Source organism: Rhinatrema bivittatum, chromosome 9, assembly GCF_901001135.1.
Source record: "Rhinatrema bivittatum chromosome 9, aRhiBiv1.1, whole genome shotgun sequence".
Lineage (NCBI taxonomy): Eukaryota > Metazoa > Chordata > Amphibia > Gymnophiona > Rhinatrematidae > Rhinatrema > Rhinatrema bivittatum.
The window spans coordinates 210539935-210557977 of record NC_042623.1 but is presented as its reverse complement, the minus strand read 5'-3'; the positions used below and the strand labels follow the sequence as shown (position 1 = coordinate 210557977).

Below are 18043 nucleotides of genomic sequence, written 5' to 3'. Positions count from 1 at the left end.
TTCTCTAATAAGTGATTAAAGTAGCCATGGATTAGATTAATATATTTTTATTATTTTTCCATAACTTTATAATAATCATGTTCAAATATTACATTGAATTATGATTCCATTTTTACAACACAATAGATATTAAAACATTAATCATGTCAATTTTAAGTCATCTTGAAGAACAAGAAAAACTTCCAACTATTATGTTGATATTAACATCTACCTTATATATGTAATATATCCTAAGGAGCATCATGTACTACATCTGAGAGATACATAGGATTCAAGGGGAGAAGAAAAAAAGGGAATTATAACATTCTTTATAGGAATTAGTACTAAACACAATTTCCTTAAATTTTGTCCTGATACCTTAGGGGATTACAGGGGAAGAGGTAGCTGGTTCTCTTGCCACTATAAATTGAGTTAGTTGTTCCACTTGTGTGAAAATAAACACTTCAGTTCCCCGTTTTATTATGCATCGACAAGGATACTTCAAAAGAAAAGAGAAACCCAAAGCTACTTCTCTGGGTCTCAAATTTAAGAATTCTCGTCTTTTACTACGGGTAGTTGGTGCAAGATCTGGAAAAATTTTTACATCTTGTCCCATATAATTAATAGGGAACTTTTGAAAGTAAACCCTCATCAATCTACTTATATCAGCGGTGTTAATAAAGGAGACTATTAAAGTATTCCTATCAATCACCTGTAAGGTGGAGTCCTCCAGAAAGCCAGTGAGATTTTCTGGAATTGAAACCACCGGTTCAGAGGATCTTTTTTTTACAAACAAGAATTAACAGAAGGTAACTCATTTTCAACAAACCCAAGTACATCAATCAGAAATCTTTTTAAGGAAACATAATTAGTTTCACCCATAACTTTTGGGAAATTCACAATTCTCACATTTAGATGTCTAACATTATTTTCGAGAACTTCTAACCATTTTAAACATGCTACGTGGTCTCTAACCATCGTATTATTCACTGATTTTACAAAATTTACATTTCTCTCAACCTCTTCTACTCCAATAGTAAGTCCAGATATTTGACTCTGCATTCCGGAGACCTGTTGTTGGAAGTTCAAAGAGACAGTATCTACTTTTCCTTCTAATCTATGTACTGTGGCATTCAAACTGCTTACCAAGTCCCATATGGCTCCTAATGTGACCGTCTCTGGCCTAGTTATTATAGGCTGTACATCCACGGGCGTTTCAGGTTGGAGGGATCTTTGTGGCATATCAGCCATACTGGTTGAGGGTTCTTCCCTTACAGGAGATATCTCCTCAAGTCCTCTCATTCCCGAAGCAAGAGCGGAGCTTGCTCCCTCAGATGCAATCATTTGCTGCACTTCTTCAGTGGGCAATGTCGCAGCTTCTCCGTCTGAGCCTCGTTGGAGTGGAGGCGGACGGTTATCAGGGCTGAGGGAAGCCTCTTCCTGGGGGGCCCCTCGTTCTCCCACTGGGGGGCCTCCAAAGGTTTCATCGGAACCCTCTTTATCCAATTGCGTCATAAATCTATCTATTTCCAACTGTAGAAGGGAAGGCAAGGGCTCTGAGGGGAACATTCTGACCTTCCCTTTTCTTTTGGCAGGCATTACGTCGTTTCCTCAAAACAGATTTAACCGTTAGAAGCAGAAGATTTAAACTTAGTACCTTATTTCCTATGCTCTCAGTTTCAAAGTCCAGCGCTTGGATTTTCTCCTCCCAGTCCGTCCTAGTCCGGACTAAGCCGGACAAAGCCGTGCGCACGGCTTTGGTGGCGCGCCGGCGGCGATGGGGCGCCGCTGCCGCGGCGTTCTTATTGCTCGCAGCTCCTCCCCCTCACGTCCGGTTGGGGCAGGGAGATGGTCCGGTCCTGTAAGAGGGCTCCCAGCAGTCTGGTCTCAGCTCCACGGACACCGCCACGGCATTCTTATTGCTCGCGGCTCCTCCCCCTCACGTCCGGTTGGGGCAGGGAGATGGTCCGGTCCTGTAAGAGGGGTCCCAGCAGTCTGGTCTCAGCTCCACGGACACCGCCGCAGCATTCTTATTGCTTGCGGCTCCTCCCCCTCACGTCCGGTTGGGGCAGGGAGATGGTCCGGTCCTGTAAGAGGGGTCCCAGCAGTCTGGTCTCAGGTAGCCATGGATTAAGAACAGGAGGAGCACCACCACCACCACCACCACAAGTGAGGAGAGGGGCAGCCGGGCCTGGACAGGCAGGGTGGCATGGGAGATAATGTCAGGAGGGAGGGAAGAAAGTGGAGAGAATGCCTGAATGGACGGTCGAGGAAGAGAAAAGGTAAGAATGCAGGGAGGGAGGAGAAAGTGCTTGCAGGGAGAGAGACAGAAGGGAGGGAGTGGGAGAGAAAATTGATGGAGGAAGAAGGGGTTGGAGTGGGGAGAGAGAATGTTGGGAAGAAGAGAGAGGATGACAAAATGTTGGGGGGGGGGGGGGGGGGGGAGGCATATGGCCTTGAGCCAGCCCTGCCAACCACATACACTTCAGAATCCTTATTGATCCCCTAAACCTCCCTTCCCTTCTATCCCAGACATAACTAAATGCTCAGACCTTACTTTCGTTCCAAGGCCGGCATTCTCAATCATCTCCCAATTCCCTTAAAATCCTGTAACCCAGCATGAGCTGTAAATCAAGCTCCCAACGTTGAACTGGACTTAAATGAGACTCTTTTCTTTGCTTTTGTGTAATTTAATCTTTATTAAGTTTGAATCATATTCATGGTACAAAATCAGGAAATTAAAGACTTCCAAAAATACATGAAATCTGAACAAGTCCTCATATAAGGGGACAACAGCATATATAATAACAAAGGAAGTAAAACCAACAGAAAAAAAAAGGAAAAAACTATTCTGAACTACCAATTCCACTCTACCAGTCCCTCAAACCAATCATGGATAAGTCATCTTGATAAAAGTTTCAAGGCACACCACAAGATATTTACAGGGACATTTTAAGAAAAAGGAAGCCCCTAATGACAAAGACCTGTGGTTTTATGGGTCAGATCAAAGATCCATCAAGCCCAGTATCCTGTTTCCAACAGTGGCCAAGCCAGGTCACAAATACCTGGCAAATACCCAAATAGTTTCCCCTCTTAGCCTGCGTCTCTCTAGATCAGCGTTTTCCCCAGCCTTTCGAAGCCCAAGGCAACCTATATAACCAAAATGGAGTGGAGGCACCACCAACCTCCACCGAACAGGCAGTGTAGACATGGAGAGGACTCATGGCCAAAAGAAGATCCTAGGGAAGCTGAAACACACATTAGCCCATCACAATAGGCTACCAGCTCCCTCTCTGAACAGTGCAGGAGAAGGGAGAAGTCATTATGGTGTGGGCAAAAACAAAGCAAGACCGGAGCCTTGGGAAGAAGATTTATTGATTGATTATACACAGCCCGACTCTGGGCAAAGTTTCACCTTTCCAAGGCTCCGGTCTTGTTTTGTTTTTTCACATCCGTGGCTTTTCTAGACCGCTTACCGTACTGTTTTGTGGGTCCTTCCTTATTATGGTGTGGGCAGCCAGCTCAATTACTTTGGCTGCCAGAGATCCTTCACTCACTACTGCTACTCCCAGCACTCAGAGTAAATTATATCCAGTGCTCAGTGCATGCACTCCCATCTCACTCAGTCTGGGCATATGGCAGAGGTTGGAAGGACGCAGAGGGGGAGGTTTATCAGAGGAAGACAAGGAGGTGCTGTGTGAAATGTGTGTGCTGCACAATGCGGGGGCCCCCGCCCCGCCCCCCCCAAGCATCCATGCCCTGCATCCTGCCCATTAATTACCAATCTCTGAAGAGGCATGCATGATGACACATGGTCTCAGAAAGGAGCTCCTACTTTTAAAAAAAAAAAAAAAAGAGTCATTATTTATTTATTTAAAAGTATTTATATACCACTTTATAAAATCGGTTTTGTCAAAGTGGTTTACATTGGATAAAAATAAAAAATATAAAAAATAAAAATTATAAAGAAACAGTCAAAAACAAATTAAATTAAAAATACATAAAATTAATTAATAGCTGGAACAAATTCTAGCTAAAAATAAATAAAAATATTTACTGAAATAAATAAAATAAAAAATTGTTGCCGTAGGACTTGCTATTGTTATGGGACGGGAGGGGGGAAGAGTCATTGATGGTGTCTCTTGTTGCTGTGAGGTGCTGAGAGCAGAGCCCAGGTGCTGGCCTGGATCTGAGAATCAGTCGGTGGTGACTTTTCCATGGCATACCTGAACAGGTCTAAAGGCACACTGGTCAGGAACCCGCTCTCTAAGACACATCAGGAAAAAGCTGAACTCTTTGCTTACAGAACAGTCTCTTTATATTTGAAATACCAATGAAAAAATTCATTTTATCTCTATGCAAGGCAAAAGATATAACAAAAGCAGCTCTAGTAGGTACATCAGAAGATGAAAGAAGAAAAAAAAAAAAAAAGAGAGATCCAAGCTAGAGGAAGTGGCCAAAACATCAGAGGCTCCATCCTCAAAACTAGGATTCCTCTTCTTAGAATAACTGTTTAACAATAAAAGAACCCACTGAGGGAAAACTGTATACTTTTTAAACAATTCAATTCCGGACAAGAAACGAGTTTTAGGAAAGTTCAATAATCTATTTTCTACCAACTCACATTTATAACGTAAACTCAAATTGTCCTTGATAAGCAGCAGCCATAGATGACTGAAGATTAATTACTACTCCAGAAGGAGCAGCTTACTCTTGTCTCAACATAATCAAGCCTACAGTCTAAATCTGACAATTTAAATGACAATCCCATAGAATAAGCACATGACTGGGTAACAGTACTTGATAACGAGGTTTCTAGTCATGAGTCGATCCTCCATATACCTCTGCTTGGGAGGGCTGAACAGGATCTGGAATTAAAACACTGGGCCTTTCCAAGACCAGGGGGCCAAAGGATGCTTATGTAGCATAATCAAAACCCTGTAGCGGAGTCACCTCCTGGATAACATCAGACATCACTCCCAAGGAGGGGATATTTTTGGCCAATCCATCACCAATGAGCCCCTCTTCCAAATTTTCTGAAGAATTTGAGGTATAGGTGAAGGAGGAGTGCACCTCTGGATTTAGGAAGGTTTCAGCTAGTTCTGTATTCAGTTTTACTACAGTGGTGAATTAGCAGAGCAAACAGAAATGCACTGGCCCTCATACCAGAGTTGATAACTGTGGGGATCCTACAATCTGGCAGAAGGGGCACGCTCCTTTGGAGTGTGGCTTCGGCATGCTGGCAGCAGTACATCACTGGTTGCTGATTCTTAAAGGACCCAATGCCCTAGTGACATCAGCATCAGGCTGCCCAGCTGCTGCCTGTCAACAAAACCTCCCCAAAGGCCTTCAGAGTTCAGGCAGTGTAAGGTAGCTACAGGCCCCAGAGACTCTTTTCTTTCAATCTCATGGGGAGGATGCTTTCAAAGTCATGTAATTTTGATTTTCAGCTCTTCCAACGGTCAGAGGTTTTATTAGAAACCTTTCATCTCTCCAGTACTCTACATGGAACTGCACCTTTTTTTTTTTTTTTTTAGCTAAGGAACAGTTATGCTTTAACAGAAAGTATCAATTGTTTGCAAATTATGAAATCCAGTTAGAAGAACTACAGTAGTGTATAGAATCAAATGTGCAAATAAAAAAATAAGAGACAGAGGGGATAATTTTTAAATTATGGGTGTGTTTCACATTCATTTTCAAAGTGAAAGTACTTTCTGCTTGAAAATTAGCATAATGCACACACACACTAAAAGCGGCCATGTCCTTTCCACCTGCTCTTTGGTGTAGGCGACCGAGAGGGGGAACATAGTGTGTGTTCTTGTGTAAATGTCCCCTACGTGTGCTGGTTTCCTCCTCCACCTCCTCACAATCCAGCTGGGCACATGCTGGACAGATTTTTACCTGGGCTGAGGAGGGCACTTTTCACCAAAGTCAATTTGCCCAGGTAAATCATTAACAACCCCCAAGTAAACGAAAGGCAGGGTAGAAATCTTAACTTTTGTAACTACAGCTTTTGAGTATTGGATTAATGTGTGTGTGTGTGTGGGGGGGGGGGGGATATGTTTCTATCAAAAGATGATTTGTACAGGATCTCGATGACAGGAGAATGATCACAAGCAGTGCTATGAAATTTGTTTGCAAAGGAAAAAAAAAAATGCATTTTCACTGGGAGGTTTTAGCATCCTGCTCAATTCCAGTCTGCTGCCAGGATGCATTATGCAGATAACTCTTCATCCTGGACCTGCTCATCTAACTGCTATACATAAATAGCCATCCCAGAAAAAAAAAGGTCTGAGATGCTAGGTTCACTTATGGAACAGACTGTTAGTCTGTCGTTGCTTCTTTTCAATACCAGAATTCACTGAACCACAAAGCTGGCCAGCAAACAATATATCACTATTTGCCAATCTGATTTGAGTGATGCTTGCCTGAGAAGTTCATGACTGAACTGGAGCCAGAACAGAGTGGACAGGTGAACACCGGCCAAGAAGAGCACCCAACAGCAAGCTCATTACAGAAACCAATGGTCAGGGAATATTTTAAGGACTCCCATTGCAGGGCACTATGTCCTATCTATCCTAGCTTTTACTTTGCGTTTAATCAGGTACATCTGAGGGTTTCCACCTGAAAAACCATAATTAGTTCCTTCTTACGTTTTGGGGGGAGAATCTCATTACACTCAATTTAAAAGCTGCAAGTATTCAAATATTCACTGCCGATTAATGTTTTTCAGGCTACCGGCTATATTTGTAAACTTTTCATATTCTGCCTTTCCCAAGCTATTCACAAGGCGGACTGCATTCAAATTAAAAAACATTCTGCATGTGGTAATGCATAAATACAGATATGACCTAAGGATATGAGGTATAAAATGAGAGTACAGGAGCTATAATGATAGCATTAAATCTAAAATAAATAATAGTGAGCACAGTATTACTGCAACACTCAAACACTAATGATGTAGGAACGTAGCACAGCAAGCAAATATACCCTGCAGATCCTTCTTGCCTTTGTTGTCTTACTAAATGTTATAAACATACTTCCTAGATCCGCTAAAATGCGGTCTTGGACATCCAGATTTTGTTCTCAAAATATATTCATCCGGCTACTCCGCAGCCTATATTTGTGACTTTCCATCATTAAAATAGTACTTAAGGGGCAAGGTCACTGAAGTCAACAGAAGTGAATGATGTATTTAAGAGGTCACCCCTTGCAATAAGGGCGAGTTAACAGTGGGGATGCAAATGGAGTGAAAGATTTACAAATGCTGGACAGCAACATTTACTGCGAGACCACAAGAAAGAGCAGAGAACGAGATTCATTAACGCCCGACCCCGCTGTAAGAAACAATCTAACGAAGCTACTCTTGTCCTTCAGTTTTCTTCAAATTGTATTTAATTTGCATTTCTTTTATACTGCCAGATTCCATAAATAGAAACAAATCGCAAGAAAGAAGAGGAAAGTTTAATCCCCTGAACTGAAGTTTAATGCCCGCTTTCCCGAGCTGACAGATGGGCTTCCCGCAGAGACCCCCACCAAGCTCTTGCACCGAAGTGCCTCAAAGAGCGCTAAAATGAAAGCCAGGAAACGTGCAGCTGCAGCTCCAGGCGCCGAAGCGACAAACAGCCATTCTGAGCTGCGGGTTCCACAGTGCCCTTCTGCGGCAAAGAAGGTAAAAAAAAAAGGTAAAATACTCACCGGGCTCTAGACAAGCGTCCTGAGGAACCGGCGACTCTACACCTCCCCCACGCCAGCGCCACTCGCCAGCATTTCCCTGCACCCACACCCGGAGAGTAGCCCTCAGCCCGCAGGAACGGCAACGGCAACGCGGAAATCCCGCCTCCCGCCGCTCCAGGCTCCCTCATTGGCTGCCCGGAGTGTGCGGGCCTGGTGATTCGCTGGCTAGAAGGCGTCAATCACAGGAGTAGCTGTCATACTCTAGAGAGCATTCCGCTGGGGCGTGTTTATTTGTTTATTTGGGGGGCATGTGACTGGTCTCGCGGACACCTGCGGCTCTCGAGCTGAGGAGGGCGCGTGGTGGGGGTTGCTTTTGTTGCCTTTGGTTTTTCTTCTTTCGCAGAATTGATTAGTCACATAAAATAAAATGCAGGAACTTCTGATGTGTGCCCGTTCTCCGCCTCGCATGCTCACTTTTTCCCCTCTGTTGCCGTCCTGTTTTCCATCACTCCGACTTCATATTATCTCAGTTTTAGCCTAGATCCCTCCTAAATCTTTATCAGGTGAAATCAACTGTGAAACTCTGTTAGCTGACTCAACTACATCCAGTATTGGCAATTAGATTTCCCTTAAGAGTCTTTCTGGGTCCCTCTTCCATAGTTGGGGCTAAGAAAAGGATAGGTTTCTGGACTGAGGGGTTGGAAATTTCCAAGATAAGCCTTGCCTCCTGAAGACTTCCTGGGTGTTTTAGTATAGAATAATCCATTCTCCAAAAGACAACAGAGGGTAAGGATATTCTATAATACACACCAAACTAATTCTCCAAGTCTTCAGCATAATTCTAAATTCCTCATGAATTTCCTCCCCACTCAGTCCCTGTGTTGGGGGAGGGGAAAGAGAGATTGCTACTATTGAAATATATTGAAATTAACTGCAACAGGTTAAAGCAGTGTAACATAAAGGCTGATAAGCTTATAGGACCCCCTACAACCAGAGTTTCAGGTTAAGAGATTTGCATATGACAACCCCTAAATCAAACTAAGGAGATACTGTCAAATAGTACTTCACAACCAAATAAGGGCAAAGTCCAAAATTGAGGAACTTTGTCTAAAAGATACATTTGTGTTGCAAATGTATTGAAAAACAGGCTTAGCAAATAGCCACATCCTCGCATGAGGATGGGAGAGTTTGTACTTTGGCTGTTTGTGTGATATCTATGTCTTGACCTTGTATCTAAGAAGTGTTTTGTTTTGGGGGGTTTTTGTGCTGAATAATAGCTAACTAGCATATCCTCAAATTAGCTAAGTTGGAAACCCCCATGGCTATAATTATTATGTATTGGACAAGCAACAAGCCTAGCACTAGCACAGAAGTAAAAGAGTGGACCCAGAAGCTGGTTTGGAAGTGGAGAAGGGGATTCCAGTGGCTGATTTGATTTAGGAGGCAGAGTAGGGTCCCTAGGAGGGTGTGGACCCTATCAGTGGTGGATCAAGCGGCATAGTTTGGTTCCCTAGAAGGGCATGGACTCAGCAGTAGAGCAGAGGTGGAGAAAATGGCAGCAGCAGTCTGGATGTAGTAGAACCCCCTTCCTCTTATGTACTCACCAGTCCAGTTACATTTCTTCACATGGGTGAGACTTGGAGTACAATGGAAAGAAAAAAGGGAGAGGGCAACTGGATCAAAAGGAATGCAAGAGGTTCTTTCTTTTCTATATGGTGGTACTTTGTGGGGACTAACATCCCTGAAAAGTTACATTTACTGTTGGTGTCTTGTAGAAATGTATATAGTCATGTATTCCAATAAAACTTGTACATAATTATAAATACTGCCAGCCCTGTTTTACAGTGCCATCTGTTTTTTTCGGGTTTTCCTGGGGTGAAGGGAGGGAAATCCCTCCCACTAACACCTTTTTCCCCTAGGTAGAGGCGCCAACGACACAAGTTCACTTGAGTGGGGGAGGATCCTGCCAGGTTGGCCCTGTTAGGGTTTGGGTGGATTTCTGGTTACTGTGGCAGATGACCACGCCCACGAGCAGGAGCCCCGCGGGGAGCCACAGTACTGGGCTAGACTCGGGACGCACACAGTTGTAGATCTTTTATTATACAGCTTGTAGTATACCACCAGAAGTGGCAGTAGTGAGGTGATCCAGAGGTAGCAGTCCAGGGACCCTCGGCAGAGGGGACCCGTCTCACCAAGTTGGTATAGGGAGATTCCGGTGTAGGTTTCCCAGCCCGGCAAGCTGTGGGTGAGATAGACTGAGAATGAGATTACTCACTAGATGGTAGCTGTAAGGTTGGCGATTCCACCAGTCTGAAGTAGATGGTAACAGGCACCGAGGCAGGGACAGCAGGCCCTCGAGGAGCGAGTACCTGATCCAAGTAGAGCAGCTGAAAGGAAAGCAGAGGGCCCCCGAGGAGCGGGTACCCAGGTTAGAGAATACCCCGAAGGGCAAGGTAGAGCTTCCAGCGGCAGCAGGAAGCGGCAGAGTAGCGTATACCGGATAAATCCAATCTGTTATGGCCGCCGGCCGTGGCGTTCTGCGACTGGGGCCGATCTCTCGTCTGAGAGACCAGCCGCGGTGGTCCGCGACCGGGGCCAAGTGCCTACCTACGGCGTCGGGCCGCCTCCGGGGCTCCTGCTGGAGCAGGCAGCCCCCTCCGACGCTCCCTGTGTGGCCGCTGCCGCTGCTGAGCCCAGCTGCATGGTTCCTGCTCTGCCGGGCTGAGTCCTCCCCCTCCGGGTTGATTAGAGCCGCTCGCGGCTGAAGATTAAATTTAAAGGGGCCATGACAGGAAGTTGTCGTGGCTCCTTCCTGGGACTCCTCCCTTGGCTCAGGTATTTAAAGCAAGGTCTGCTCCTCAGACCTTGCCTTGGTATTGAGGCTTCTAGTCTGGTTGGTTCCTGAGCTCCAAGTTCCTGGTTCCCGCTTCTGGTCTTGTTCCTGTTCTTCCGTACTGCTTCTGCTTTCCTCCCTCATTGGACTGATTCTTCTGGATTGACTCTTGGACCGGCTTCCGAACATTCTCCTGGCTTGCTCCTGGACCGGCTTCCAACAGTACAGTTGCAGTGGCTCTGGATTCATACCCAACAAATGCTCCGTAAAGCGGCTCATACCGCAAAGACATTTGCCGATAAGCATCGACAACCTGCTCCCCAGATCCGTCCGGGAGAAAAAGTGTGGCTTAGCACCAGACACATCCATTTGAGAGTTCCTTCCATGTGACTGGCTCCCCGTTATATTGGGCCATTTCTGATGACAGCTAGGTCCTGTGACTTATCAACTTCGTCTGCCAGCCACATTAAGAATCCATAATTCCTTCCACATGTCACTTTTGAAACCTTTGGTTCTCACCTGGCCTACACGGAAGGTTCCTGAAGCACCTCAGCCCAGGGCAGAGAAGGAGACTATATACCAGGTGCGTGAGGTGCTTGATGTCCGGAAACAAGGCAACACATGGCAATACCTCCTAGCTTGGGAGGGATTCGGGCCCGAGGAGAATTCCTGGGAACCTGGTAAGAACATCCTGGACAAGACTCTTCTCAAGATCTTTCACACTGAACACCCAGGAAAACCTAAGCCTTCTAGGGGGAGGCCTAAAGGAGGGGGTACTGTTACGTTATGGCCGCCGACCGTCTCCGACGCCCCCACTGTCATGGCCGCTGGCCGCGGTGATCCGCGACCGGGGCCAAGTGCCTACCTACGGCATCGGGCCACCTCCGGGGCTCCTGCTGGAGCAGGCAGCCCCCTCCGACACTCCCTACGCGGCTGCTGCCACTGCTGAGCCCAGCCGCATGGTTCCTGCTCTGCCGGGCTGACTCCTCCCCCTCTGGGTTGATTAGAGCCGCGTGCGCACGAGCAACTGAAGATTAAATTTAAAGGGGCCATGACAGGAAGTTGTCATGGCTCCTTCCTGGGACTCCTCCCTCGGCTCAGGTATTTAAGGCAAGGTCTGCTCTTCAGACCTTGCCTTGGTATTGAGGCTTCTAGTCTGGTTTTCCTGAGCTCCGAGTTCCTGGTTCCCGCTTCCTGGTCTTGTTCCTGTTATTCCGTCCTGCTTCTGCTCTCCTTCTCGTTGGACTGATTCTTCTGGATTGACTCTTTAACCAGCTTCCAAACATTCTCCTGGCTTGACCCTGGACTGGCTTCTGACCATTCTCCTGGCTAGCTCCTGGACGGCTTCCGACCCTTCTCCTGGCTTGGACCTTGGACCAGCTTCCGACCCTTCGCCTGACTTGGACCATTGGACAGGCTTTTTGACCATTCTTCGACCTCCACTCCTGGACTGTCGTACGACCTGCTGGAGGCGCCAGCTGTCTGGAACCCACAACCTGCAGGAGGCGCCTGCATCCACACCTATCTTCAGTCTTCAGCGATTTTCCCAAGTCCAAGCAGCCCGGGTCCCTATGGGCTCCTCCTGGGGGGACCACGAGCTTCCAGTGGCGAAGTACTCGTTCAACTGCTGATACACCTGGCCTTGCCTTCCGACGGTAGGGACCTAAGAGGGTTGATTCTCTCCTAAGAAGCGCTAACTCTACCTTGGACCAAGGGTCCACCTCCTGGTTCGTAACAAAATCCTTGCTAACTCAACGAGCTAGCAAACAAGCGTAGGCTAAATACCCAGATGGCGTGATGTCACTTGAAGGGAACGCCCCCGAAGTTCATGCCATAGCTGGAATAAAGACGTGGGTAGCGCGCTCGCGTGCACTCTAGGAGGCCATTGGGAGGAACATGGCTGGAGGCAATGCCATAGCCGTTCCGGGGACGCCAGAGAGGGCGGCTTGGAGACGCGGCGGTAGCCATTTCCCCAAGGTAAGCGGGAGGAGCCCAAGTGGTGCGCGCGCGCGCCTAGGAACAGGGCGTCCTCAGGCACCTTCGCAGCGGCCTTTCTAGCCCGTTTCCCGCCAGTGGTGACTCCGCCCAGCTCCTGACGTCAAACGCGGCGGCCTTGATAAGCCGGCCGCGGCCATCCAGTCCTCGCCTTGCAACGGGTTAGCTTCCCGGTTTCCTGTTGCGCTGTGCCCCGGAGTGACTCGCTTGGCTTCGTCGCTCCGTTCCTGCTACAGTACCTGCTTGGTTCCTGTTTACCTGCTACAGTTCTTGCCTGGTTCCAGTACCCGAGTCTTGCTACAGTTCCTGCCTGGTTCCAGAACCCGAACCCAGTTACAGTATTGCTACTGTCCTAGTCTGGTTCCAGTTACCTGTCCTGATCCACGACCTGCCTAAGTCCCAGCGGCCGGGCCCCTACGGGCTCCTCCCGGGGGGACTTCGGCTTCCAAGGGTGCAGCCACCTAAGTCCCAGCAGTTGGGCTCCTCCGGGCTCCTCCCGGGGGAGTACCAGCTTCCAGGGTGAAGAGCATCTACGTCCCGCCTGAACATCTGCCTCCCGGCCTGCTATTCATTAGAGACATTGACCATCTGTTCCCAGTCTCCAGCAGGTCGGCCCAAGGGTCCACTAAATTGAGACTCCCACAACAATGAATACTGATTTTGTAAACCATTGTGATCTTCCTTTGGAACGATGGTATATAAAACACCTAAATAAATAAATTTAGTATTATTATTTTCCATGAGGATCCACGAGGGTAAAGCTGGAGATCAAGTAGAGCTTCCTAAATTTGTGCTAGTGTCCCTACAAATAGTTAAATATTCAGCATATCTCTAATAAATATGCAAATTGCATACACTGGGCCTCCGATATATGCAAATTTATGTCATGCATATTTATTGGGGATATCCTGAAAAGTCAATTGGCCGTAGGGTCACCAGGACAGATTTGGGAAGCCTTGAAGTAAACAGTAAATTTATTACTCTCTTAAAATAAATCTCAAAGCAGGGTACAAAGGTTAACCAAAATCTTGTATACAAACTCAATAAATCAAATCATCACAACTAATCCATAATATAAAATCTAACCACATGGCAAGATACATAAATTAAAACATATACAAGGACAAACAATTAATAAGACTAATAATGCAATAAAACAAAAGTCAATTGTGGCAGACCCTCTCGGTCTGGCCACCAGATGTCACTGTCCCTGTATTATAACACTAGTAAGGAGCCATCCATATCTCTCAGTCCCTCCCATCTGAAGACTATGGTTTGGATGCCTGAACACTATTTAGCCAGCCATCTACCTTATAAATGGCCTGTGACCGACGGCCCGCAAATGCGCAGTAGAGCGCAGCTCTACTGCGCATGTGCGGGCAAGGATGTCGATCAGAAAAAAAAATGGCGGTGGGGCCGCAGGAGCGGGAGGAGAAGCAGCGGCGCCGCGCGCAGCGCGCGGTGCCGCTGCTTCTCCTCCCCAGATCTGCCGGCAGATCTCGGGGGGGGGTGTCACTCCCGCGCCCCCCCCCCACCGAGATCTGCCGGCAGATCTCGGGGGGGGGGTCACTCCCGCGCCCCCCCCCCACCGAGATCTGCCGGCAGATCTCGGGGGGGGGTGTCACTCCCGCGCCCCCCCCCCCGAGATCTGCCGGCAGGAGCGGGAGGAGTTAATGGAGCCGGGTGAGGGTTGCGGGAAGTCGCGCTTACGGCGCCGGGAGGAAATGGAGGTAGGTGAAGGGAGGGAGGGAGGGAGAGGGGGACTGAGTGAGTGGGAGGGAGAGGGGGACTGAGTGAGTGGGAGGGAGGGAGGGAGAGGGGGACTGAGTGAGTGGGAGGGAGGGAGAGGGGGGACTGAGTGGGAGGGAGTGAGGGAGAGGGGGGACTGAGTGAGAGGAGAGGGAGGGTGGAGAGGAGTGGGTGGGGGAGGGGGGTGGTGAAGAGTGAGGGGAGAGAGAATGAGGGGGAGGTGAGAGACAGAGGGATGTAGCCCGTTTTAACGGGCTTTACGGCTTGTTTCAATATATTTTGGGTTCAGTTTGAGAAAGCAAGGGAAGAGTAAGGATGTCTGATTTTTACACTCTGGTGAGGCCTCCCAGCTTTACCCAAAAGGAGTTTCTTTTAGAAGTGATACCTCACCGTGCACTCCCTGCCAGAAGGTTCTTCTCCTATTAATTTACAGAGAGAGAGAGAGAGATTTTAAGCCTGTACATACCTGGGGGGGGGGGGGGGGGGATGGGGGGAGGGCAACTGCACAGTGGGACCAGATGCTCACAAATTTGCTTTCATAAACCCATGCTCACACTTACTTTCACTGCTCATTCTCTCACATTCTCACATGTCCATTTACACCTTTACTTCTGCCAAATCTCCCACCAACACACACACACTCACTCACTCACTTCTCTCCCTCTTTCATACACACATGCCCACTCACTTTCACACCCATGCTCACTTGCATTCAGCTCTCTCCTACTCTCCTACTCACCTATATACACTCTCAGATCTCTTCTTCCTACACAAATACACACTCACTCACTCACTCACTCACTCACAGACATGCTCATTCATTCTCTCTCCCCCCCGCCCTTTCAAAACACACTAGCAACAGCAGACTCTAACTTGGGCTCCTGGAGCAGCAGCAGCCTCTTCCTTCTCCTCCTGTGCTGCAGAAGTGGACGCTGCCTGTTTCATACTCCTCGTTTGATGTATGGGCAGGAAATCGCAATGTCAATTGGCCAAGGTAAACAGGATGGGGCGGGCAAGTGGCTGGTTACAGGAACAGGCTGTGCAGGAGCAGGTGGTGTCATGAGGAAGCAAAGTTAAGAGTTAAAAAGGTCCGGAGATGGTAGAAATCACTGTCGAGTTCCTCCTTTTTCAGTTGCGCGAGACCAGTGAGGTTCCTTTTTTCTTTCCGGGTCCAAGCAGATTGGTTTTCCTGCAGCACCCGGAGATTTCCGGTATTGGCCCGGAGACTCTGGAATTCTAAAAGAATTACCGTGTCTCCAGGCCAATACCGGAGAGTTCCCAGGTATGACTTTCAGGGTACCAAAGACCTATGAGCCTACTCTAAACCCCAGTGATGGATCCTGCTGTGAGAGACAGTGAAGGCAGAAGATGTATCCAGATTAACCTTAAGAAGTATTTTTTGGTCTTTACTAGAGTGGGGAAGCTTTTTGGATCCCCCTACCCCACTGGGGGGTAGATTTTAAAAGGTGCGTGGATTTTATAACATGCCCTCACTGGCACGCGCATGATATAAAATCCGAGGTCTGCACACACATGCGCACAGGGTTTTATAATCCACGCGCACATGTGCAGGCGGCGTGTGTGTGTGTGGGGGGGGGGTGAATTTTATTAAATTATGAACGGCGACGCAATCGGGCTTTCCCCAGTTCCCTCCCAGTCCGCTCCAATTAAGGAGCGGACTGGGAGGAAACTTCCATACCCCTCTACCGAAAACCCGTTCCCTCTTCTCCTCTCCTCCCCACCTCCTAAACATGTCCCAGTGACTTACATTTTTTTGTTTTACTACTTACTGCTCCCCTGGAGCAGAAGTAGTTTGCACCTGCTGGCCAATTGCCTGCGCACGCTTCCCTGGGACAGCAGTTAATGGCCGCTGTCCTGGCCGGCCTCCGTCCTGCCCCACCCCTCCCCACCCAGAACATACCCCCCGGCCTGCCCCTTTCTCAGGGCCTGGCACTTGTGCCTTATCGCCACTTATGCGCCTAGCTGGGCCCTTTTGAAAATGTACGTGGCATGCGCAAGGCCCAGGCAAGCACGTAATTGCCAATTTTTATGTGCATGGCCGATTTAAAATTCGGCCGTGGGATTTCAGAGATGAGAATGTGCCTGATCACACTGACTTTTACACAAGGAAAGTCCCCAGAAATATAAGTAAATATAGGATGAAAGAACCACTAGGAAAGGAAGTACACGAGCGGGAGACCCCAATCGGATCTTCACACACCAAGGGACCAGGCAGGCTGGATGTCCAAAGAGAAGATGACCAAAAGTAGGATTTTTGCAGTAAAGTTGGGGACTCCTCCACTAGAATTCCCTCACAGCTGCTGGGTTCACTGCGTGCATTAAAAATCAACATAGGCTACCCAGATGCCTGAAAAAATGACACCTACCTACCTACACATGTACCAACATTCAGATATAACGTCAATATTATGGATGGATGGACTTTAATTTCTGAGTATTAATCAGTAAACTTTTATTTAACACCCAGACTTGGTCCTGTCTAAATCATTGCAACCTCTCACCTCATGAGAATCACCTACAGTTCATACACACACTGGCAATTGTTGCGATGCTGCCCGCGGACTTAGCTGTGAGCATCCTCTTACCTTCTGCCAGCCTTCTGATGTCGTCCTCGCGGTCTGAAGGCCGCCACCAAACTTCCATCCCTCTTCGCGGCCAAGAAGCCGCCACCGAAGTTTCCACTCTTCGCAGCTCAAGCCACCGGCGTCAGCACCGTCTCTTCGCAGCCTGGATGCCGACACTATCCCTCTTCGCGGCCAGGAGGCTGCCGCTGAAGCTGCTCCTCTTCGCGGCCTGGAGGCCGTCACCGACCCCGCTGCTCTCCTGTGGCCTGGGCACCGCCTCATTCATCTCTTCGCGGCCTGGAGGCCACCGCCGAACACCGCCATCTCCCTGCGGCTAGGCTGCCGCTGAAGCCTTCCTCTTCAGCAGACTGGAGGCTGCCCTGAAGCTCTTCTCCATGCAGCCAGGAGGCTGCCGTCGTCCAGGTCCTCTTCTGCGGCCAGGAGGCCACTCCGGAGCTCCTCTTCATGTGGCAGGAAGCCGCCATCAATCTTTTTTCTTCTCGGCAGAGAGCCGTTCATGTCGGGGCCTGCTTCTTTCTGTGTGGCAGGAAGCTGCTCTCCAGGGTCCTGCCCTCTCCCTTAGGCGTGCGGCCGCACCTCCTCTCTTCTCTTAAAGGGCCAGTGGTGGGCAGTCCTTCTAAGCTCCTCCTGCTGACCTTCCAAGGCGTTTCCTCTTCAGCCCTATAAAGAGGGCCTTCACTCAGTCTTCACCTTCGCAAGATGTTGGTCATGGAGTCGGACTGCTCCTGGATTTTCGGTAGCAACCACACGCAGAGTGGAAAAAAGGATTTGCATTCACAAAAAGCGGGGAGTAGCTTGCTTGTTACGGCAGTTACTAACCCAAACCAAATAAGCCTGATACTTCACTTTCAATGCATAACCAGCATAGCTCTCTGCTTCAACGGCAGGGGAGAAAGTCTGATACTTCATGCATATCCAGCATAGCTCTCTGCTTCAACGGCAGGGGAGAAAGTCTGATACTTCGTGCATATCCAGCATAGCTCTCTGCTTCAACGGCAGGGGAGAATGTCTGATACTTCATGCATATCCAGCATAGCTCTCTGCTTCAATGGCAGGGGAGAAAGTCTGATACTTCGTGCATGTCCAGCATAGCTCTCTGCTTCAACGGCAGGGGGAATGAAGAAAAGTGGATCTATATACAGACAACAACCAACAAGGACTGAATTACATAGTCTGGATAAACAAATAAGCATGGGTGTAGCTT

General features: G+C 48.3%; 1 protein-coding gene across 1 annotated transcript in view; it reads right to left on the bottom strand.

Moving 5' to 3' along the window:
• Positions 1 to 7859, bottom strand: part of RNF13 (ring finger protein 13) — a 318726-nt gene extending 310867 nt beyond the window's left edge. Inside the window, exon 1 of the mRNA XM_029615493.1 lies at positions 7678 to 7859. Coding sequence (XP_029471353.1) covers positions 7678 to 7844 — 167 coding nt within the window. The 5' untranslated portion in view covers positions 7845 to 7859. The remainder of the gene's footprint in view (positions 1 to 7677) is intronic.
• Positions 7860 to 18043: the final 10184 nt, after the last annotated feature.